The sequence below is a fragment of the Melanostigma gelatinosum genome (genome assembly GCF_949748355.1).
Source record: "Melanostigma gelatinosum genome assembly, chromosome: 13".
Taxonomy (NCBI): domain Eukaryota; kingdom Metazoa; phylum Chordata; class Actinopteri; order Perciformes; family Zoarcidae; genus Melanostigma; species Melanostigma gelatinosum.
Window position 1 is genome coordinate 17,637,571 of NC_136646.1, and position 17,909 is coordinate 17,655,479.

Here is a 17,909-nt window from a genome sequence, read left to right on the forward strand (position 1 = left end):
TTATAGATACACTGCTTCAAAGCGCCCGGCTCCGACGAAATTTGAGCACAACCGAGCGTCACTCTATCAAGAACATCTTCAGCTTTGCTTTCAGGCTCAGACGGGAGCTCCAGCTACTGCTTGTTAAGAGTTGTATCTCTTAATGGCACTTGGCTTACTTTTTTCCCCATCCAGAGTTCAACGGTATTCCCCCTGCCACTTTTGGGGCGTCCATTGTCTGCGGTTGAATGGGTGTGCTGACGGCTCGCTCGACGCTTGTCCGAAAACGAGGAAGCCATCAATCACCCGCGTGTTTGTTTGGCTGGAGAGCCGGTGCCTTGTGATGTGGCGTGTTCCTCTTCTGCGTCCGTCCGAACATGTGCACACAGGAGCGTGTGTGTGTGTGTGTGTGTGTGTGTGTGTGTGTGTGTGTGTGTGTGTGTGTGTGTGTGTGCACACGGGCACATATGTACGTGTGCAACCAAATCCAAGTTTAGTATCACTCTGCTGTGCCAGCATTACACCACAGCATTGAGTCTACATGGCTCCCTTGCCCTGTGGGCCGTGCTCAATCAAATCTGATGACTGGCTGTAAAAATAACTCACATTCTTGTTTTCTGCCTGGGCTCTAGTTTAGAGGGATATTGATTGATTCATCACTTGGTAAATAAATATGGATTCTTTTTTTTTTTTTTTGCCAGTGCCAAATTTAAAAAGCAACTCATCACACGTTGTGGCACCGCTGCTGCTGCTCTGCACTGACTATGTTGACTGGCCTGGTCTCGTGCGTGCGCGTGTGTGTGCGCACTGTGCACGTGTTACAGTTTGCTGTAAATCTGATTGTAGTCGAGCCGGATGTCTCCTTTTGTTGAGAGCTTATAGTATGTCGGCTAACAAAATGTCTGACCTGTTTTTACCTGCATCACGACGAAGTCGGGAGGCAGACGCCGCCTTTCATCTGTTGTCGCCGGCTCGCCCTGAAGCAACAGACTGCGACGTCATCCTCGCACAGTAGCTGTAACCGTTTCAGTGCCACGCTTTGAGGTTGTTTTTAGGTTCCGTTCATCCTCCGTTCCTTCTGGATTCGTGTGGGTTGCGCCACCTCGCAACATTAAACCCTTCTTCATTTAACCGCAGCTGAATAAGTCCCGCGCAACCCTCCTCTTCCTCCTTCATCCCCATGTTAAACAGATTTGCAACAGAAGTGTCGACGCTGACATCTCCAAACGTCGCCGTCACTGCTTTTGAAAGGCCGGGATCTTGCCGCTAGTTAGCAGCCCCCCCCCAATAGACAGCCTCGGTGCTTGAGAGGGAAACACTGTGTGATGGTGTGAGTTCACAAGAGAAGTAATGGGGTCATAAACAAATGTGGAATAGTGGCAGGAAAATAGCAAGTTGTCAGGACGGAGGTATTTTTGTAGTTTGTTTCACAGTCAGTGAGTGTTGATGTAAAGCTGCGGAGTCAGTCGGAGTGTGACCCCTTTGTGTTCAGGTTAGCCCCCCCCCCCCCCCCCCCCCCCCCATCTCTTGTGTTTCATATTAAAATCAAAGGACATGCCGTGTCAGTGTTTGGCAAGAATGTAAACACATTTGTCTCGGTGACGGTAAACGCACCGGGGATAGCTCACAGATTAGTGGGCCTGAGTGTTGACAGAAGGGCCGTGTTGGGACAGCAAAGACGGGCTGAGAGCGGAAACCCCAGCCGGCCACACACACACACACACACACACACACACACAATGCCTTGAAGTCGCCCGACGCGTTCTGTCTTTCTAAACAGACGAGAGTCGACGGAAGAGACTCCGGCCGCAGCGCCGAGCTTTTGATGTGTTCCCCGCATTGTTTATGACAAACTAAGGGCAGAGGTTGCATTCTGCTCGTGGTGGCGAGGCTTTGTTAGGAGAAGAAGCAGACAAAGGGACGTCTAAAGTTCTTCTGTTTACTCTTTCAGATTGAAAACCCCAGGTATTTGCGAGAGAACCCCGATCCCTTCTCTCCGGTAAGTTTTCTCTCTTTTTTTTGAATCGTTACATCTACAAAAAAGTGCCTCCTCAGTCACCTCATCACCTAATCTCCCTCCTCTTCATCTCTGTAGACTTTCAAGCCGAGCTTCGGGAGGAACAGCACCCTATTGGATGATCAGGGCCCACAGCTTTCACACAGCAAGGAGGTGTACACCTCAGTAAGAGCCCTTAACAAACACCCCAAAAACACACTACCTGAAAGCCTCTGTGTGTGATGAACATCAGAACTCTTGAACGCTTCTCTTTTCTTCATCCGAAGGAAAGAAAATGTTCATCCCAATGAGCCTGAACTCTCGCTCCTCACAGTTCAGTACGCTCAGCATTTGTATAGGAGCAAGTGTTGAACACACACAGGAGTCAAAGCTCTCTTCACTGCTTTATGGCCCCTTACAGCCGTTCACATCCAGCTCTGCGCATAGTTTGTATTGTTGAAATGGCCACGGCCAGCTTTCCTCTTAGAGGACAAAAATAATGCCGGCTCCCAGTGATGACAGTTTTTTTTTTTTCTTGTGTGGATTTAAGCTGAAAATCCCGTTCTGTAAGCCGGCTTTGAAGTCCTTTGAAGCCCCTCCCTCCCTTCCACTCCCCCCCCCCCCCCATCCCCCCATCGGCCTTTACCGGCACTGTTAAATATAAAACCGAGCATGACTTGGCTGTAATAGCCGCGGCTTTTCATGTCTGCTTGGGGGGAAAGCGCTCCAGTCAGCTAGATGGGCTTCACTGGGAGAGAAAGGAGACGAGACGTGATGGACAACAAGGGTGTTGCTTATTGACTTTGTCATTCACATGCATAGACAAACACACGCACACACACACACACACACACTCCTCCGTACACATCCACCCACGTCGGCCGGTCTACCTGTGGTTTGATATTGAGTGTGGCAGCACCAATACGAAGACATTAAAGCCACGTCCCATGCTGTTTGATCCTGCCTCAGACTAGCTGACCGGCTGCATGCTGCTGTGTGTTGTAGGGAATATGAATTTATCACCTCTCAGAAGACCGTGTTCATCCTCAGCACCGACTTTACTTTGATACACACAGAGCTTCCAGTTTATTAGTTACTCCAGTACAAACTACAGTATCCAATTCAACAGCTCTGTTGATTATGTTTATACTGAGGCAGAGGCTGTTCAGGAAAGTCACAGAGAAGCACTGGGAGGGACACATTGGGAAATTAGAGGAAATGGTGCAGAGCCGGAGTATTTGTCCCCATGGTGCTCAGGTTTGTGCCCTTTGCCTGCTGCGTTTCTGATGTATTCTTCCACACACAGAAGGCAGAGTTTTATTAGAATTAAAATACAGCTGTAGGGAAAATGTGAGTGAAAAAGAGACCGTTAAAAGTGTGTCTTCCATTCTATTCCTCCAGGACTTATAGACGTCACCGCCGACAGACTGCGCTGGTGCTTTTTAGCCATGTTAGCGGCTCTGCTTTTTTTTGGGGGTGGCAATTTCAGCCGGTCGTGTGCTCCTCCCTTTTGTCCCAAACTGAATAATCTCGGCAGCGGCCGGGTTGATTGCCATGATTTTGACATTTGGTTTCCCAGAGGATGAGTCATATTGACTTAATGATTCTCTGACTTTTTTTCTCCAGCGGGTCAACGTCTTCACTTATCCTGCGAATTATCTCAACATCTGCTGGACAAATTGGCACAAAATGTGGTGCAGACATTAATGATTCCCAGACGATGTACCCTACGGATTTTGGTGGCCCGCTGACTTTGCCACTATGATGTCGGCAGTTGTATTTTTTGGCAAAATGTTGGATGGGTTGCCATGAAATTGGCTAAACGCGTGCATGTCCCCCTCTGGATTGTAATCTCAATGGTGATCCTTCTAACTTTTCATCGAGCCACCATCTGGTCAAAATGTTGAAGTTGTCCACTACTTTATGGTTTATGACCTGCAAATCTAATGACATTCCCATCAGCCGTATGCAGAACCTTCTCTTGAACTCCGCTGCATTGTGCCAGTGCATCTCCCATTCCCATCGTGAGGTTCTGGGAATTCCTTTTTCTTCTGGTGTTTATAATTTAAGATGGCCCCACTGATCATGTGTCTTCGGTCAGGAACTCTGAACCCCACAGGACACAGCTGTTACCACCCACCCACACACACACACACAGTACTTTTCTATAGAAGTGACTCGAGTCACCAGTCCCACCTTAGCCGTGTCATCCTCAAAAGCCACATCAAGCTTTCCTGCAGAAGCGTTTGAGGCCTTGTCCAACCCCTGCCGTTGCGTGGCTGTCTAGGCCCAGTCCAGGAAATCACAGTGACATCACTTCCCCTTAATCCTGAGAGCCGAGTTGAAAATGTACCCAGGTTTAAAGCGTTATACGCGCCACATGTTCATTAAGCTGGCGGCAGCTTAACGAACATCTCCACTTTCACACCAAACTCATCAGCTTCTGACTCGCGTTGATAGGAATGCTGACTGCTCTTTTCCTACAGCAGCTGAGAAGCATTGCTTTGAGTCACTTCGCTTAGACAGCGCGTTTGAATGTCTTCGCATCAAGCAGCCACACTCTAATGGTCACCAGCCGCTGACTGGGGATCAGATCCCTTTTGCTTTCTGTTGCCGTAATGATGCCATCTCTCTAATCTAAGGATCCTCTGGGACGGAGCTCTCGGCCTGTGATTCAGAGGGCCGGAGCCTTTTTTTATCTGAACGTTTTTCAAAGCTAAAGAAAGAGCAAGCTAGTGAGCCTCCGTAGTTTAAAGGGGACCAGTTCCTCAGACTGATCCGAGACCAACCATGTTCCACAATGATACAGTTCTTTCAAGCCATTCTGTACCTGGTTCTTATGTACTTGATGTATTTGTATCGACAATTTTGAGTAGCAATCTGTTTACTTTACTCTGTGCCTGGAACTACCCTTTCCTTAAAACTATGCCGGTAGTTCTTCCACACGTCAGATATTCAAACGTTCTTTATCCGACCTCACTATGTGGGCGGACTGCAGTAAACAGACATGGAGCTGCTCCTCAGTAGATAGCAGAACGCTGTGCACCGACTATCCTCCAGCATCTGTGTTTACAGAGGAAGAAGAAAAAGACGCGCCGGGGCATCGCGCGTCTCCGGCAAAGACGGAAGGAGACGCACTAACGCAACCTGGCTTTGTGGAGCCCAAACGCTTAGCAGGCGATTTGTGAACACGTTCCCAAGGAAAAAGGCCTTGACCCCCCCCCCCCCCCCCCCCCACACACACACACACACACACACGCCGGTTTTGAGAGCAGAAAAAGCAGCTGTTTCCGTCTTCTCCTTGCATTCCATCTCCCTTTTCTTCCCTCCCGCCCTCTCATCCTTTCACGGGCGGAGTGTCAAAAAACATGGCATCTTACAGCGCTCGGTACAACGCTGAAGAAGAGAAGAGGGGGGGTAAAAAGCTGTAGCATCCAGTCGGGCTGATTGAAGGCATCTCAGACGCCTTAGGTGTACGACATCCCTCCTCCTTCCTTCCTTCACTGACGACTTTATAAACAAGTTTCAAACGCCCCTGATCTAGTTTGACAAACTTTCTCCAAAGAGCTTTTGAAGAGAGGATGAGAAAGTGACACCCCCACATGTGCTTTTTTTTGTTTTTTTGTTTGGGGGGCGCCAGCAGAATCGGGTCCCCACTTACTCGTCTGCTTTTCAATCACTGCCATCTCTCTCTCTCTCTCTCTCTCTCTCTCTCTCTCTCTCTGTCTCTCTCTCTCTCTCTCTCTCTCACTTTCTTTTGCTTTTCCCCTTCTACTCTGACAGGTCTCCTGTGGTCGCCTCAATCGCACACGAAATGGTGGTAAACCAAGAAAAGAGAGTGTGTATAAAGAGAGAACACTTAACGCAGCTTTGTCAAGGATGAAGAGTCTACATGTCGCTCAAGTGCAGTAATGGGGAGAGGCATCTCGAAGGACATTTCACGTGTGTTAGTTGTACTTTTATTCATTTCTACTCAGACTGATCATCCAACGTACAGTGCTGACATCATAACAACATATAACTCTTTGGTTATATCGATGCCACCATTTCAACACCAACGCATGCATATTTTTTTGTATCAATATTTACACACTTAACCACACCGTAATTGAATCTTATTTTTAATCAGGCCATCATCACAGCTGTTCTCCCTTTTTGATTTTTTTGTTTTGCTTTACCCAGAGAAGATCTAATGTGGTTTTGACTGTGCCAAGCAATGTCATGGGGATTTTCTACTTCATTGTTTTGATGACTAGAACAAACTAGCCCCGGGATATTGTTAACCGCTGACATGTTCACACACACACACAGACACACTGCCGCACTTTCAAAGGAGGAACATTGTCATGATTAACACGCTAGAACAGACGCTGACTAAACATGAGTCGTGACTTCAAAGTGAATGGCCAGCCATATTTCTGTCTGCGCGTCTCTCCGTCTTGCCGTGCGTTGTGTGCGTTTGTGAGTGGAGACTTCTTCTGTGTAATTTGTAGCAAACTAACTAGAAAGAGTTGCGAGGAACATGATGAGAAAAGCCCATTGTTTTGGGAAGCAGATGTGACGGAATGATCAAAATACACTTTGCTTTTATTTGACATAACTCCGACACACCCTCGGGCAGAGTTTCACTTTTTTTTTTAGCCCCACTAGTCGTAAAGCTTCTGAGTCGAATAGAAAACCCGTAATGAGCGTTTCAGTCCCACGGCTGAAGATCGTGATATTTCTGACGAATATTCTCACGCAAGAGATGCGATGATTATTTCCAGTAATGACGAATGACTAATCAATCATATTTTGTATGAAGAGACCACAGAAGAATTGGTTCATTTCATTTTTTTTATTTGGCTGTAACCGTGAAGCCGTCTTGTTAGGAGATCTGCTCCAACGTGCACATGACAGCGCTGAACTTTTGATCCTCTGAAGACACCGTGTTCAAATGAAGACAGCCGCTCTCGTAATGATGAACTGCTGCGTGTACTCAGGAGTGCACGCTGGCTACCACTTTTTTGTGCTTACAGACTGGCATGTACACACATAAAAACACACACAGTTGAACACATCTAAGTCGGATAAATGTTTTAAAATGTGGTTTATTTCATCATCAGCTTGTGTGCAAGACGGGACGCACTATCTCCTTTCATCCAGATTCATGTTATCTCTTTCATCCTGTCACACTCTATGATGCTTTTTTTTTTATTACCATGACATGTCTCTATGATAGAACGTTCTGGCACGGATCTCAATGTTTAACTCCCTAGAACAGAATTTGTTGCTTTGTATTAAGTCCTATTTAATCCCTCAGATGTTTTTTGTTTGTTTTCCAATTTAGTTTGGTGTAAAAGTGCTCCAGAAGGCCATATAGTGTTACATAGATGGATACTTTATTAAGTACATATGTGACATTTGGTTTTCTATGTGCTTCCAGACTGAGATGAAGATCAAAATCCTGGAGTCCAAGCACCAGGAGGAGAAGTTGAAGATGCAACAGAGACACGATGCAGATGTTGAGAAAGTAAGAATCAAAATGTAAAGGCAGTAAATACTCTGCCCGCACTGTTTAATTGCTGGCTGTAGTTTGCAGTGTGTAACAATTGACTGAACTCACTTCCGGATTTCTAATGGGTCTTTAAGGCAACAATAAATTATGTAGCACCACCAGTCACACCACAATACATTTGGCTGTGGGAAAATGACAGAAAGATGTAAATGAAGCTATAAGTGCTTTGATATTCATACTTTGGCTGTAGAATGATTTATTACAATCATAAATACTTGAAGCACTATCACCGACCTATAGTGTTACCTTTGTACTGTAGTCTTTAGTAAATACCCAAATATTGAATTGGTTATAATTTGAATGCGTCTTTGCAAATAATTATATTCTGGAGTAAGAAGCCCAGTTTGAGTGCAGGGCGTAGTGTGACCGTGGCTGAATCCCGTTCTTGGATGCTTTTCTTTGGTTGCGATTGGCATGAAATAATTTGCTCATTTTCTCTTACTACATCTCATCAGGCAGCTGTGATTTCAAGTGTATCAAACCCAAAGTGAGCCGGTACTGGTAGAATATCCACTATATAAAAAAACAATCCTCATAGTTCCACTGATTGAGAAATAACACACCAAGACTGTGTTATTTCTCTGACGGTACTTTCTCCCGGGGACAGTGGACGGGTTTGGTCTGTTAACGCGAGTGTTCATGAAAACTAGTTAACCCGCGTTACGATGCCCATCTGTGGCACTTGATTCCGTTTGGTTGGCTAATGAAACGGAAAAAGAACGAGTCTCTCCTCTTCTCATCGGCCCGCATCTTCAAAGCTCTTTGTCAGCTGGAGGAAAATAGCAGTAACGCTGCTTTATTTCACACTCGGTGCTGCAGATCAAGCACCTGGGATCTGTCACGTCCCCGCTATGACTTGCCTTTGCTGCCACAGAAGCTTTTAATAAAAGGAGAAAAACAGTCCAATTTTCCCTCCACTTAAAGATGCCCATTGCTTCTTTGTGTTTGACAAGAGACAGGATGACAGCTAGCTTCCCCACACACACGCACACACACGCACACACACACCCTCGCTCCCTCTCTTTAATTACACACAGATTGCAAGTTATGTCCGATGTAATTCCCTCAGAATGTCTTCCCTCTAATGCAGGGGTGTCAAACTCATTTTCACTCTGGGCCACATCAGCATCACGGTCGCCCTCAAAGGGCCGGTTGTAAATGTAAGACTGTATAACTAACTTCTCCCGAACATATTGGTAAATAACTCTCTCTGCATTTGATTATTGTTTATTCAAGTGTACAAATATTGTAGCTTTTGTAAATATATTCTGCTGTGATCTGCTGTGCCTTTTAATTGTTGGACAATTTGATGTTTTTCTTGGAGGTTCAATTTAGCTCCGTGTTTGGTGTCAAAATGCCGACGTGAATTGTATTACTTCATCACCGACACGCCTCATAGCACAGAAGACAGACCCGTTTTTCTCCTTGAAGCACAAACATGTATTCGCTTTCCCATCTTTCATTACATTTTCTTCCCTCTGCATCAAGTTCTCTCTTGGTGGACATTTTGGGATTATTTTTCGATCTTTTTCAATCGTTGGAAAACCTCTTTTCGGGCTGTTGCCTCTCCTGTCCACCTGTTGTGATAGTTGTAATGTCAGTACACAGACAACATGCTATCTCATAATTTCAACTTTCTATCTCATAATTTCGACCATGGGGATACTTTTATTTTCAAGTCAAACTTTTAATAATTTATTTTTTTGCTGGCGGATTCGCGGGCCACATAAAATGACGTGGCGGGCCGGATTCGGCCCGCGGGCCTTGAGTTTGACACATGTGCTCTAATGGCTTCAAAGGGCAGTGGTTCAGGGGTGCCCGCTGATGAGCCTGATGGAAGGTGGGCGAGCTAGGTTTAGTTGTAATTAGTCTCTTTACTGTATGAATAATGCATGGGTTGCTGAAAGGCTGCTGGTCATTGTGGCGAGGATAACGAGAGAACAGTGTGTGGATCAGTGCTGTTTAGTTCTAAAATATTGAATAACCTCGTGTGAAGAAGCACATCGTTCTGATTATGCTAATGAACAGTAGACCACAGTGAACACCAGAAGACAATAGAGTGTTAATAACTGTTTTGTTTTGAAAGCCATTGGGATTCAATTACATTTGTGTTTTTGTTGAGCACTTTAGTATACTCGTGTTCTAGCTCCACATACTGAAGGTGTGTTTCTTATTTTCCTCCACTTCGCTCCTTTCACTGGTGATATTGGTATCAGTCACGGACGGCCAGCTGGATTCCCACCATGCATTAGGATGTCTTATAAAAGCCTAAAATGAGCACCCTAAAAGCTGTCATTTCCCACGTTGTAGTGCACTCTCCCTGGACCCGGCTGCGTTTCACCGCCTTACTCGGTGGACCCCTAAAAATCCAACGGTCTCTGGGCTGGATAAATTGAAAAAACGCCATCGTGTCCCTAAATGTTTGGTGAACTTTGCTCCAATTGCCCCGTCCTCCTTTCATCTCCCCCGTCCCATTCACACACACACAGAGAGGACGGCAGGCTTGGCGACTAAGTGCACTTGGATAGAACAAAATGCTAGAAAGGAAAGGTAGCTTATGGGCTTTGGGACGGTTCTTAACGAAAAAAAAACATATTTTCTTTCCAGAAATTTAGAGCATCATCTGTTTGTTGGAGGTCTTATTTGGATGGGTAATACCAATGTCTTTACTTTGGGAGAGTATATGTATCGGTAAGTTGTGTGCAGATTCAGCACAACTGCCCTGGTGATCAGGCAGTAGACACTCCCTCAGACCGACTGCATGATGTGCACGTACATGATGCAGTCGTGACATCTTCCTCCTCAATATGGAGAGTGCTAGACTGTCCTTCCATACTGGAGCTCCAACTCTCCATGGCCTTATTTAGCTAATGGCTCACAGATGGCGGCGCGCGAGCAGATGCAGTGACCTCATCACACCTCGGCACAGGTGGTTCACTCAGATGGCATTTCACTCCGTTAGCCTGTAGCCTCCTTTAGGATTAGATTAGGCGTGTGGCGGATGAGGCCGTGTCGGGCCATACGGTGAATTATGTCGACTAAATGTTCCATGTCCTTTTTAAATAACATCTTAAATGTACTTCATGTTCATCATGATTGCTAATCTGTTTTGTTGCAGTGTTGACTTGCTAGCTGACTTCTTCTTTCCTGCCTTGGTGGCGTGTTACAGCCACCTGTATATCTGTTTAAAGATGTGAAAAGTGTGTAAAGTACCTTTTTTAAGGGTGATTACAGGTTCAAATGCTGTTTGTCTGTTTTATATTTGTTTCACAAGTAGACTTCTAACTTTAACAGCTACTGGTGAAAGTAAAAGACACTTTAACAAGAACCTCTGTCATGTATGCAACTTAGCCATTTTCTCAGCAGTAAAAAAAAATATCCTCCGGTATGTGTTTGAAAACAATCTCCCTCTTCTTCCTCCTGAGATTCTGGACCGAAAGAATGGTGAGATTGAGGAGACGAAGAGCATTTATCGGGCCAAGCAGAAGGAATCTGAGGAGATGATCCGTAAGCTGGAGAGGAGAGGTGAGAGGTCACGGGCATCGCAGGGTTAACTGGAAGGATGTTTACACTGGTGTCTCTGAACACTCGCTGTAAAAAGATACAACTCCACAAGAGACACTGCGCTGGGTGTAGAGTGACGTTCTCCAGCTGCGCTGTTTAATCTCAATGATAATCGCACAATGTCTGCCTTTTTTTATTCATATCCTCTCTTCCTCCTCGCTTCTCTGTCTCTATCGTGTGTCTCTAAAAGCATTCGCTGAGAAACGTCTCAACTTGGCAAAAGGGGCAGCGCTACTGGCTATTTTACTGAAGCAATATCTTTATTGACATTGATTTACTGACAGCGCATCAATGGGCATCACTGTATGTATGTGTGTGTGTGTGTGTGTGTGTGTGTGTGTGTGTGTGTGTGTGTGTGTGTGTGTGTGTGTGTGTGTGTGTGTGTGTGTGTGTGTGTGTGTGTGTGTGTGTGTGTGTGTGTGTGTGTGTGTGTGTGTGTGTGTGTGTGTGTGTGTGTGGGGTTCCACAGTTCAAAGTGTGCTGCGGGAGTCCCAGGTCATCTGCGAGAGCAAAGAGAAGCAGATCGCTGAGCTGAAGAATATGTCTGATCAGAGCGCCGACTCCCTGAAAAACGAGTGGGAGAAGAAGGTATGAGGAGCAGTTGAAGGGTTTGGATATTGTGCAAGTTGTGTTTTCACTCCTGATGGCTCTCGCTAACCGAGCTCAATGAGATCCTAATGCAATCTCCACTCATCTCTTCAAGGCCACTCAGCGTGTGATGGGCTACAACTTTTCTCAGATGTAATAATAAGAAAATCGACTTTGCCGTAGATAAATGTGGTTCATTCCCCTTGAATAAGCAAGACATTAAGATGCATAAAGAAATAGATTATAAAAGAGACGGCGGCAAAAAGTAAATGAAGCAAAGCAGACGTGGAAATAAAAGGAAACCGACGTGCGACTGATGCATAGTTATCATCTGCCCCTCCAGCTGCATGCTGCTGTCACAGAGATGGAGCAGGAGAAGTTTCAACTGCAGAAGAAACACACTGAGAGCATCCAGGAGCTGCTGGAGGACACCAACCTCCGGCTGGCTAAGATGGAGGCCGAGTGTAACGCTCGGTCACACGCAACCGTGAGTGCAGGAACGTGTGTTTAGCTGTCGATCAAGCTGCAGGAAGCTTTTTTTAGTTTTGTCTACGCGTTGCGATATTTACAGCCGCTTTGTGTGTATCAAGTGAGAACACTTTGAACAACTTATCCCATCATGTAACATGATTCAACTTGGATGAGTACGCTCATGTTTATTCCATCCGCCTGTCGAGCATTCGCTCGCTGCCGTTTAGGGAATTCATCTCAAACAGCAGCAAGGAGATGTTCAGACACCTCGTGTGGGCAGATTATGTTCTATACCAAACACCAGACTTCCCACTGGAACAAACAGGATTTTGGGGGAGGAGATGGGTGTATTTTTGCATTAAATTCTCCTCTTGTTTAGCTCTAAGGGAAGTGTGTACACGTGTCAAACAGTGACCCGTGTCACTCCATGGCTCAAATGAAGGGAGACTTCCTGTCACCTTTGGGCGAGAATGACTCGCATATCTCACCTCTGTCATCTTTAAAAAAAAAGGTCTTTGATCCAAGTGTGTATTAAATCTTCCATATGCAGACACACACACACACACCTCCCAAAGCTCCAGTTTATTTGATGTCATATGAAAGGATTTGGGGTTTTAAGTGGGGTCGTGCACATTACACTAATGGGGATCATCAACACCACGGGCCAGTTGAATAAATAGTATTGTTATTAGAATCAGCAATCGTGGGCTTGCATACGTATCGCACGTATCGCTTCTGGCCTTAATCTGTCAGCAGGCCAATATTTAAAAGGCATCAAACACTGGACAGTGCAGGGCCGGAGGTGAGGCCTCTCTTTTAATAATTAAGGGCAGACGAGGCCCCGAGAGAATGAAAAGAGCCACTGTCACTGGAAATGATCTGCTCTCCTGCTGCGAGTTTGGCCTGACACACACACACATACACACACACACACACACACACACACACACACACACGTGCCTTCTGTAGGAAGATCAAAGTGAACTTTATCTCAGGTGAGTTATTACAGCACACTTGTTTTGTGGATGGCGTCTCCAACCCTAAATCTTTTAGTGTCAACGTCCTCTTGTGTTCTTTTTTGTTTTTTGGAGAAAAGGTTCATTTTGCTCTGTTGACTTGTGGCCGATAGTAAAGCAGTTCACGATACCATTCAGAAGACCTGAGTTTAGACATGTTGTACTTGGAGAATATTCAGTCCTCCACCACTTTGACCCCGCAGCTTCAGTAGCTCTGCACAGTTAACGATACTGTATGCCGATTCGTTTCAGGCTGCTCCGCCTCCTCCTCCTCCTCCTCCTCCTCTGCTCGCTGTGAGGGGGAGACGTAGCTGCTCATAAAAAGTTCATGCCCAGAACACAATGTGCAAAGTTCGCTCGGTTGACAGTTAAAGTATGCGAGCCAAGACAAACTCAGGCTGATGATTCATTTTCCTTTTTAAATAGCAGTGAAATGAAGACTGTCCATCGGCCCGACGCTACCTGTTTAGGTTTCTATCGGCGCAGATCAAAGATCTCACAGGGCGTACAGATATGTCAGAGGTTGTTGCTTTTGGACGCAGCCTATGAGCGGGTAGAGTGACTGAGTAGGTGTTTGAAAAGAAAGACAAGCCGGTATCTGTCAAGCTATTGCGCCATTCCAACTCTAGACTGTAGTCCATGCATGTCCGTAATTAAACTGACGGATAATGGAGATGTGATTAGTATGGTCTTGTGGTTTAGAGATGAACTAGTAGGAATAATCCTCTCTTTGTACTGCTGATTGTTGAGCTAGTACTTTCTTTCTTTCTGTTGTTAGGCCTGTGTAGTTAAAGTCAATATTGTCTTCAAGTAGTATCAGCCTGAGACAACCAGATCTGTGCATCCCCAGTAACAGTCATAGTAATACAGGCGTAAACGTTGCAGCATTAGTAGGAGCATTTTGGTGACACCTGTCCCACAAGTCCACAGTTTACAGTTTGACTTAAGTCTTCTTTTCTTCTGTCTTCATCCTGTTGCTGCTCCGCCGCTCACACAACGCCCAAGCCTCAGGAGATGAGCGACGCAGGCTGTCTTCCAGATACCAAAACTGTAAAAGCTCATCCACCATATGACTTTTTTTTTTTCTACAAAATGACATGACTTTTTTTTTTTTTTTTTTTCAAACTTCAAAGTCAGATTTCTAAATCTCTGAAGGGGAGCAGAGCTCATAACGTACCTCATGCAGTCTGCTCTTCACACCTTGTAATTCTCCTTCTAAAACACCTCATTAGGGGACGTGATTTGCTCCCTCCCGAGTGTGTCCAGGTGTGCCCCGGTCCAGCCTCGGCTCTCTGGCAGGAGATGAGAAGAAGCGCCTCTCCATACTAAGTGTCAGCACGCGTCCCAGCACAACACAGGCCCCCCCCTTGTTCCTCTCCTCGGCGCCCCTACGCCGCTAACACAAATGTCTCTCAGCAGCCTCGCCGGGCGCTGCTCTCGCACTCCGTTCAAACACACGGCTCCCTGCTTTTTTTTTTTGTTGCCGTCGTTCCACCTCCCTGTCATCGCCAGCCTCTGTCATCGTCTAAATTGACTAGCACGCTCCATCTTTAATCAGCGCCCCGTCATCGCCTTTATCAGCCTGCCCACGCCGCATTCCACGCTGTAACAAGCGCACGCATACAGAGACTCGCATGCAGGGGGGCAGTATATGCACAGAGGGGACGTTTTCTCTTCGTCAGATCGGTTGCCGGAAGAAGCTGTGTGCATCAGCTGGTCTTTGATCTTTGTCTTTATTGAAAATCTTAATCCTGTTTGAGCTTTGCACGTTTTCCAATGAAATGTGATCTAATCTCAGCCTCAACACACGTGATTAGTTTGACTGTTCAGTGTTCTGTAACACAAGTTGGACAGTGTACATTAAAAGTGTTTCAAATTACAGTGAAGCTGGCTCTGGTCTGCACCTCGCCTTATTTATATTTCCTAATTTCTAGAGCAGGAGAGACAAACAAAACAAGGACCTGTTGATCAAAACGTTTCCCCAAAGCGCCGCATGTGGCCAGAAATCCACGCACTGTACCTTTAAGCAGCTGAGACTTCAACAATCCTGTTAGTCATATTTAATGAATATGATAACTGGAGACTATACACTTATTAAATAAGAGTTAAATTGTACGCCCCATTCCTCCACATTAGCATCCACATTTCTGTGTCTCACGTCTGCCGTGGGAGCGTGCAACCCTCTGACCCGTGATGTGTTCTCAGGCTAGCGCCCCTTGCTGGTTCAAGCTGTTTTGGTGCAGTGATTTCTGTGTGTGCTTGCGGGTTTTCAGGAGCAAACGGTGCGTGAGCTGGAGCTGCGGGTGAAACAGCAGTCCGTGGAGGTGGAGAAGGGCAACGCGCTGCGTCAAAGGGCGACGCAGGAGAAGGCCCAGTTGGAGATTCACATTGTGTCCATCAGCGTCGCGCTGCAGGAGGCCAACAGACGGTCTGTGAAATTAGAGAGTGATAAAGGGGGGAGAGGGAACTATTTTCAATGATGTATTTGTCACATGTTACTGGCATGTAAGGTGCCAAGAAACCCTTTAAATCTGCTGGAGCAACAGGGAGGGGAAGTGACTCGTGTAATTCTTTAATTGGGGAATAGGAACAGGTTATGTGTTAACCGCCCTGTCGTGCTCTTTAACTGTCAACAGACATCTGATCCTGCAGAAGGAGAAGCAGCAGCAGAGTGAGCAGCACGAGCAGACCGTGCAGAAGCTCCAAGTCAAACACGAGACTGACCTGAGCCACTTGCATAAGGAACATGCTCTGTCTGCTGCCAAGGTCCACATTAGCAGAACACCTCGACAACGCTCTCCCTCCCAGCCTGACAAACATACAGTTACATACAGGAGGAGGTGGATTGAACGATTTCCTCTCTGTTTCTCTCTTCCAGTCCTCTGAGGTGATGGAGGACTTTGAGAAAAGTATAGCGCTACTCAAACAGCAGCTCCAGGACAGTCAACACCAAAGACACCAACAAGTCAGGGTACGGTTTTTGGGGGGGGTGGCATGTTTTAAATGAAGGTTAGAATGGGGTCTTTGTGTGGTGTGTCACCGTATCACCTCCGCCACACAGTATCATTCCAACTCTGCTCCCTTCCAGGATCAAGAGATGAAGTTTCACAAGGAAAAAGACGAAGTGCGGATCAACTGTGAGAAAAAGGTAGTGTGTGTGTGTGTGTGTGTGTGTGTGTGTGTGTGTGTGTGTGTGTGTGTGTGTGTGTGTGTGTGTGTGTGTGTGTGTGTGTGTGTGTGTGTGTGTGTGTGTGTGTGTGTGTGTGTGTGTGTGTGTGTGTGTGTGTGTGTGAAAGCGATCCTCTGAGCTCCGTGGCGTCTGTCGTTGCATTGAAACAGCCCTGGACACAGTTATTACGGTCAAGTGGAGATCAAAGCCCGGAGTCACATGTTCTTTTTTTGTTCCCCTTACTTTTATGTCTGGTCTCGTAAAATCAGCGCCGTGATTAACAAGTAGATGAAGGACTGGGCGAAGAAGAAAGAGAGCAGGATGGGAAATGTATGATTTAGCATAAAAGGTAGAAAGCGTCGAAAGTTGGGAATGGGGAGTTATAAGGAAATCTGAATAATAAGTAGAGTCGCTCTGCGAAAGAGCACGTTGAAAAGAGACATTTCTCTCATTGAAGTGTGCACTGTCAGTGTACCCGGGCCTACACTTAATTGCCTTTTACTCTTGAGGGACCCTCTTCAAAGCCGCAGAGCAGCTGTAAACCATAGAGTGAAGAGACCACTCTTAAGAATCTGAGCCGGACCAGACCGGTCCAAGCCAGACTTCTGAGGTGAAAGTTGGGTTTTAAAGACCTGCTGCACCTGGGTCATCTTCAAAGTGCCAGATTGTTCTAATGTGTGTGCTCGTGGCAGGCTGGCGTACCCAGAGACGGGGCCCCCTCTGGCTGAGACACCTGCAAGAACTTAGCAGGCCTTTGTGCACTTCACTCAGGGTCAGGGAGAATTTCAATTAAGCGTCTTTGAAAGAAAGTCAGTCGTTTTGTGTGCTTTTCTTTTATCCCGTCCTTGTAGTATTCTTCTGGACGGTAAGAGGAGATTTAAACAATGAAGGAAAGAGGAGTCAGGGGTTCATTTTCCCGCGAAAGATTCCTCTTCCCACTCCTCGGGAGTGGTAAACGAGCCGCCGTTATGGAGGCCAGGGTACGGTATCTGGACGTAGCAGGGGCCCATATGGCTGCCACAGATCCAGAGTGAGAGGCCCTCTCTGATGGGGCGATAGAGAGAAGAGACGAGGCCAGATGCACAAGGTCACAGACGGCAGAGTTTTGTTGAGTGATGTTTGATGGCGTCTGCTTGTGCACTCACATCCACCTCTCTCTGTCTCTCTCTGTCTCTCCCCCTCCCTCCCTCCCTCCCTCAGGTTTTGGCAATCCACAATGAAGCAGAGAAGGAGAGAACAGAAGCAAAGAGGAAGATCGCCAAACTAGAAGATGCACTCAGGTACAGTGAGAAAGGCCGAACTATAAGTGGTAATTGTTGTAGTAAAAACTTCAAGTGTCACAGTGAACCGTTTTTAATTTGTACTGATTACTCCACTCAGCATTAGGGTTCATGAAAACAAAAAGCTTCACCCACATACACTTTACTGGATCAGTTCTAATATCATTTTCACATTGGTGAGAACGATGTGTGTGTGCGTGCGTGCGTGCGTGCGTGTTCTTCGACCTTTGCTGATGCGTTTGCAAGCTGGATGTTCCAGATATAACAATGTGTATACAGTCGGGGAGAC

The 17,909-nt window shown here is 46.2% G+C and overlaps 1 protein-coding gene across 3 annotated transcripts in view; it reads left to right on the top strand.

Annotated features, from left to right (window-relative positions):
- cep112 (centrosomal protein 112) overlaps positions 1–17,909 on the top strand; it is an 80,805-nt gene that overhangs the window by 8,016 nt on the left and 54,880 nt on the right. For all 3 annotated transcript variants that reach the window (XM_079281915.1, XM_079281914.1, XM_079281916.1), the window contains exons 7-16: positions 1,931–1,978; positions 7,401–7,487; positions 10,958–11,057; positions 11,566–11,684; positions 12,028–12,171; positions 15,445–15,599; positions 15,808–15,937; positions 16,050–16,142; positions 16,260–16,319; positions 17,541–17,620. In XM_079281915.1, coding sequence (XP_079138041.1) covers positions 1,931–1,978; positions 7,401–7,487; positions 10,958–11,057; positions 11,566–11,684; positions 12,028–12,171; positions 15,445–15,599; positions 15,808–15,937; positions 16,050–16,142; positions 16,260–16,319; positions 17,541–17,620 — 1,016 coding nt within the window. The remainder of the gene's footprint in view (positions 1–1,930; positions 1,979–7,400; positions 7,488–10,957; positions 11,058–11,565; positions 11,685–12,027; positions 12,172–15,444; positions 15,600–15,807; positions 15,938–16,049; positions 16,143–16,259; positions 16,320–17,540; positions 17,621–17,909) is intronic.